This window comes from Gossypium hirsutum, chromosome D02 (assembly GCF_007990345.1).
Source record: "Gossypium hirsutum isolate 1008001.06 chromosome D02, Gossypium_hirsutum_v2.1, whole genome shotgun sequence".
NCBI lineage: Eukaryota > Viridiplantae > Streptophyta > Magnoliopsida > Malvales > Malvaceae > Gossypium > Gossypium hirsutum.
In genome coordinates, this window is record NC_053438.1 from 23,631,410 (window position 1) to 23,638,246 (window position 6,837).

The 6,837-nt window shown below is 34.1% G+C and overlaps 1 protein-coding gene across 1 annotated transcript in view; it reads right to left on the bottom strand.

Moving 5' to 3' along the window:
• Positions 1–1,029, bottom strand: part of LOC107910691 (O-fucosyltransferase 16) — a 6,520-nt gene extending 5,491 nt beyond the window's left edge. Inside the window, exon 1 of the mRNA XM_041088300.1 lies at positions 821–1,029. Coding sequence (XP_040944234.1) covers positions 821–1,029 — 209 coding nt within the window. The remainder of the gene's footprint in view (positions 1–820) is intronic.
• Positions 1,030–6,837: the final 5,808 nt, after the last annotated feature.

Below are 6,837 nucleotides of genomic sequence, written 5' to 3' on the forward strand. Positions count from 1 at the left end.
CGCCTCCCTTGGGTACGACTTTTCGAAGTACCACCTACTCGTGTAAATAGTAACCTAATAAAAACTATACATTTTAAAATGACTTGACATAGACTAGTGTCCCTTGTTGAATTATAGAGATTTAGCAAATAATAGGTCCTACTTATTGCTGACCGGAGTTATAAAAACTAAGAGAAGTCAGAAGAATATCTAGAATCGACACACACACAACAGAGATGCAAACAAACCTATGAGGCATTCTGCCTAGACATCTTAACAAGTAACAAAACTCAAAAATCTACCCGAAGCTACCGTAATATACTATGGCATGAAAAAGACCCAGGACTGCGCTACAAGTTGGAGATGGTTTAATGAAGTATAACAGGGCCAACCATCACGGCTAATAATTTGAGATCAAACTAGCATGATCCAAATGATCCAGAACAATTTGCAGTTTAGAAGCACAATGATGGAGGACCTAAACCAGCATTCAAAAAGTGCATTCAACGTTGTGATACTTTTAACTACAACGGGGTCACCGATGAAGTTATTCGTCTCCAACTGTTCCCTTACTCCTTAATATATAACACTTTCTCTTGGTTAATTCGCAGTCACCAATATCTATTACAACATGGGAGAAACTCGCAGAAATTCTTACAAAAGTTATTCCTTATCAACAAAATGGTCCAACTAAGGAGAGAGACTACAACGTTTAAACAATGGAAGGAGAAGGTTTCACAAAGCTTGGGAGCTTTTCAAAACACTAATCCAGATATGCCCACACCATGGGTTACCCAAGTGGTTAAAACTGCAATGTCTATAATGGGTTGGATGCACATACACGATCAAGACTTGATGGAGCCGTATTAGGAGCCTTAATGAACATGAATATGATGATGCATAGAATATAGAAAATGGGGATGAATTCCTACCAATGGCCAACCGAACGTTGCACATATGGTCAAAGCCATCCCAGTCAAAGCGTTCAAGAGGATATAATGCAACAGATAGTGGATAGGTAAACCGTATAGAACCTATCCAGTGTGTCATCTATATATGGAGGAGATAAACCTTTTTCCATTACATCAATAATCTACCGAATGTCTAAACTATATTGGGAAATGGTGAAACCCTTATTCAGATACTTATATTCTGGATGAGAGATCAGTCAAGCTAAATTGGCGAAAACCAGGAGGAGTAAATTAAACCAAGTTACAAATGCTAATTATCACCTCCTTATTCACAGAAGCCTCAAGAAAGGGTCAACCTAATGACATATTGTATGTGGTCAATGCTTGGATCGAATTGAGGGTGAATAGTCATAAATAAAGTGAAACAGTACAGTCTAAATGACCAGTAACAAAACATTCACTAACTTGAAGATCAGATAAGCCAATTAATGAGCATGATGGGAGGTATCAAAAAGCAAATTGGCACGGATCTCGAGTAATATGAAATAATCTCAGATAGAGGGAAGGAGCCGTGAAGGCATAGTGCTCTGTTCAGGTAAAGTATTAAGTAGCCCAAAAAACTTTCTCAAGAGGAAAATGAGGAGGATTCTGAAGATCTTCAAGAAAAGTCTCAAGGGGCTGATGTTAAACCAGAACCCAAAAAGGTAGCCAAAACGGCAGCAGAGCTAAAAGATAATTCCATGAAAGGACTACAATGAAAAGGATACCATTCCCTTCACGATTGGAAGAAATGCAAAGGAGGGATGAGGATTAACTTGTAAGTTTTCTCAACTTATTTAAATCCTTTAATTTTAACTTGCTTTTAGTTTTTCTGATTGAACAAGTTCCTAAGTATGCCAATATTAAAAGAAATTATGTCTAGGCGTTGGAAAGTAAAAATAGGAGAGCAAGTTAACATAAGCGTCTCATTTAGTATGATATTTCAAAACATCTCCCCCAAAGCTAAAAAACCGAGGAGTTTTATGATACCTATAGAAATAGGGGACATCCATTTTAGTAAGGCTCTATGTGATTTAAGAGCTATCATTAATTTAATGCCCTATCTATTATGAAAAACTTGGCTTAAGGACCTTAAAATACCCAAATCACACAACAATTAGTCGATAGGTCCTCAGTACAGCCTAAGGGAGTGCTTGAGGACCTATTAGTTAAAGTGCACAGCTTGATCATCCTAACAGATTTTGTGATACTAGGTTTCGAGGAAGACAGTGAGATACCTATCTTATTAGGTAGACCATTCTTAGCAACGTCAAAATCTACCATTGATTTGGAAAAAAAATGAATTAACCATGAAGATCAATGGTGAAGCTGAAAATTTTAAATGTAGTCACCAACAAGATGAGCTAGAAAGAAAAACATTAGGGAGACAATGCTACAGAACATCTGTAAAAATCCCTAACAACCCTGAGCTAGGGAAAGTATTTTCCATGATTAATGTAGGCCAAAAAAGTAAATGCAAAGAGCGGGACCAACGCAACAAGGTGAAATGGCATGATGGATGTTGAATGGACATTGATAGAAACAAGACAAAGAGAGCATCCTCGGAACACTAATTGAGCTGATAGGTTTACAACGATGTTAAAAATAATGGTTTAGGGACCACAATTTCGACGGCAAAGTCAGTAAATATTACTTATTTATACTTACCAACCTGTTATAGTGTCTTGGATGTTTGAATTGGTGAATTCAGTAAACAGGTTAGGAATGAAAGTGTACGGACTAAATCGTAAGAATTAGTGAATATCTAGTCAAATGAGTTTAATAAAATTCTCCAAGTTTCAAAGTAGTAAATAACCACTCTTGCATGGTAGTACGATTGTGTCAACGTTTAGTTGAAACACCTGTTAATTTCCATTTAATAATGAAATTAAAAGGTTAAGTGTTATAGGCTGAAGTGGATGGAAAAAAAGTCCCATTCTCATCTCCCTTCCTCGAAAACATTATTCTTTGTAGAAGAAAGAAAAGATCTAGGCTCTCTTGATTAATCGGTTTTGCATGTAAGTGTTTCCAAAGCTTATTCTTCATGAGTTTTGTATTTTTAAGATCCTTGTGTCTTGATTTAACTAACCTGCTTGTCTAGTCTTAAAACTAATAAAGTCTAAAGTGTTGTCATTGATAAATTGAATGTATTAACGTATAGATCAAGAACCAAATCAACCAGTAGATAACAAGGCAAAAAGAAATATCACAGATTAATCATTGACATTTAAATTCTACTACTGTACCAGGTAAGTTCATATGGTGTTGTTATGTTTATTTATAAAATGTGTGTATGTGAATGTATATGGTAAAATGTTGGTAAACTTGTTTTGATAAGGTGAGAAAGGAATTAATCAGTAAAAAAGAAAGTTATGTTATGTATATGGAGCCCAAATGAACAAAGGATACATTGGTTTGCAAATAGGGGTATTTATGCACTGTACAGGACGAAATGTGATGGGAAGATGGGGAAGTTTACTAAATTTTTCTAGAATCCTGCATTTGTTGAGGATTTCCAATTTAATCACTTAAGAGATCTGACGTGTTATTGGTTCAAAACCTCTTATAAGTAAGCTGACATGTTATCGGGGAGAATAATTAGCCTACAAGCTTTGCACTATGTGTACCTGACATGTTATCAATTGGATAGCTCTTATGAGGAAACTGACATGTTATCGGGGGAGAATAATTAGCCTACGGGCTTTTGTAACATCCCATTTTTTAGTGGTAATAGTGGTTTTGGGACCAAAATTCCAATTTATAATTCAAAGTTTTATTGATTATTTAATATTTATAGGAATTCTATAATTTCGTATTCGAGTTTGATTAAAAACTTTTAGCGCTTAGTTAGGTATTAAGTAGAATGGACTAAATAATAAAATTTGTAAAAGTTTGTGGTTAGTAGTTAAATGTATTAAATGAATTTAAATATTTGAATTGATGGCCTTATATGGTAATTAGACCATTACAATTGCAGTGGATGGTTTAAGGGTATTAAATTAATAAATTTAAGTAATTTTAAGGGTAAAATAGGAAATTAAAGAAAAAAACAAATTAAACAAAAGTGAGAGGTTGTCATCTACCTCTTGCACTTGTCGAATTTTAAAGAGAAGAGAAGCCATTGAAGGAGCTTACTTTTGGTTTGGTTTCTCCTTTGCATGATAGGTAATTTTCGTCCATTTTTAGTAATTTTTATGTTTTTGAGATGGTTGCAACTAGGTCCTACTAACCCAGGTGTCAAATTATTGTTAAATGTTTAGACTTCTACCATTGTTGAAATTGTGAGATTTTTGAATTTTCATGATAGATTTATAAGTTTGATAGCTAAATAGGATTATTTTGTAAAGTGATTTTTAATGATTTTGATGTTTAAGGATTTATTTGTTATAATTGTAAAGTCTCATGAAATTATTTTGAATTAGATATGTGTATGGGTTGTTCATGGAAGATAGGAAATTCGGTTAGCATGAATTAAGTTTATTTGTGTGCAATTTGATAGTTTAAGGTTTAAGGACTAAAGTATATAAAAGGAAAGTTTAGGGGTAAAATTGTAAATGTGATTAAAAGAACTTAATTGTATAAATTGAGTATTTATGAGGTTTAAATGGATTAAATTAAATTAAATTATATTCTAGATCAAGAATCTCAACGTGTGGAGGAATACGAGGAAAAGGAAAAATCATTGATTAGTCCCTATTAGTTGAATCACTCAACAGGTAAGTTTCTACTAATGTCTTTGGTTATAATTTGATATAAATGTTGTTAATTATATCTATTTATATTTGGTTGATAATGTAGTAAAGAATTTTATTTATAAGAAATAGAAATGAAATTTTTTTGAATGATTTCGATGGATCGAGTAAAAGTTTCATACATTAGATTTTTGTCTGAATATATGTTCTGGACCGAGCTCATACATGTGTTGCGGACTTGGATTTACTTGTGACTCGGATTGAACCTGGACTGGTAATCCGTTGTAGTTTTACATGTATACCTGGCTCTGGCCAAGCTAGTTTATCTGTGTTGTCATTTGTTTATCCCAAACGGGTAACCTGACACAATTATTTTTTGTATCTAATTAGCTCTTATGATCATTATTTGTTTTGGACTCATGTAATGTGTGCTTTTACAAAGATCCTCGGAATAATACAATTTGATTGACGTGGAAATTGTCTCAATAAATTATAACAAGTTAGGATTTCTTAGTAATCTGTAGGTTTATATGTTACAAACCTTGAATTTCTGAATTGACTTGTAACAAAGTTAAAGTTCAATGGATTATTTACTTTTAGCTATTTAATGAATTTAGTAAATAATGAATTGATTTGTGGTAGCTTACTAAGTATTACGTATACTTACTTTGGTTATTATTTCTCTGTAGATCTTAAACTATTGGATCGTGTTGGTCGGATTACCGGAGCTTACTCCTACCTTCATCTCTTTTCGGTAGTTTTTGAAGTCTCGATCTATGGTTAAACATGGCATGTAAATAGGGTGTTTGTTTTGTAAGAATATGAACATGTTTTAGTACCATGTGTTGTAATAGATCCTTATACAAGTTTAGTGCTAACAACTATATTGCAAGTTTGATCTTTTGGTCATATATAGTATAGCTCATATTTTTTTGGTATTTAATGGTTAAATGGATGAATTGATTAGTGAAATTGTGATAGAGGAATGTGATTTTGTTTAGGTGTTTGAATTGTGGTGTCAATGAGGACGCATTGGTTAGGCACTTAAGATGAATGTTTTGGCATGCTTTAGGCTTGTTAAATGTGTTTTTAAGATATGAAGTTGGTTGGTTTTGATTTGGTTTGGTACGTAAGTATTGGATGAAACTATGCCTTGTTTTGAAAACTTTTTAAGGTACACATGGCCTAGGACACGGGCTATCACACGACCATGTGTCACACACAACCTGCTCACACGGTCATGTGCCTTATTTTTTCAATACAGCTTGGTCCACATGAGCACAGAGAGTTACACGACCTTGCGACACGACCGTGTGACCTTGAGCTACACGGTCATAGTGAGTTCCACGGGCTGGCGACACGACCGTGTGACCATTTACTACACGGGCACAGATAGTTACACAATCTGCGAACATGAGCATGTGGAGTAGCCACACAGCCATGTTTCTGAGCCACACGGTCTAGGCTCTGTCACACGGCCATATGAACTTTGCTTTCCAATTTTTTTCAAACTTTTCTTTTTGTTTCAAAATGATCCTTGATTATTTTCAAATTATTTTTAGGGTCTCGGAGGCTGGATATAGGGTCCAATGTATTTCCTACTTTATTTAAATGAGTTATTGACTGATATTAGATAATTTGTATAATTGAATCTATTTGAATTTAAATATTATAAATTGTACTGTAGTACTCAATAACCTCAATCCGGCGACGAAAACGGGTTAGGGGTATTACAGCTTTGCACTATGTGCATCTAGCGTGTTGTTGGTTGGTATAGCTCTTATGAGCAATTTGGCATGTTATCAAATGGTTACCTACGTATTCCTTTTTGTTCATGCTGAGTCAACGGACTGAATGTTTCTGAAATAGAAGTGTTGCCTGAATTATTTATGTGAACTGAAATAAGGTATAATTGATGATCAAGTGTTTAAGATGCATTACATGTTTAAAAGCGATGTACTCACCTTGTACATGTGAAATGTGTTGGTAAGATAATGAATTTAGTTAAGCTATATAAAAATATATGAACTCTTTGTGAAGTGAGTTTAATGTTTTAAACCTATGAACTTACTAAGCATATTTAATGTTTACTCCGTTTAATTTTCCCCCTCCCCTATGGATAATTTGGTGGAACTCGGTAGGCAGATTTTTCCAAAACTCACATTATCCAGATTCTATTTCGGTAGAATTATTTTAACTCTACATCGAGTCATGTG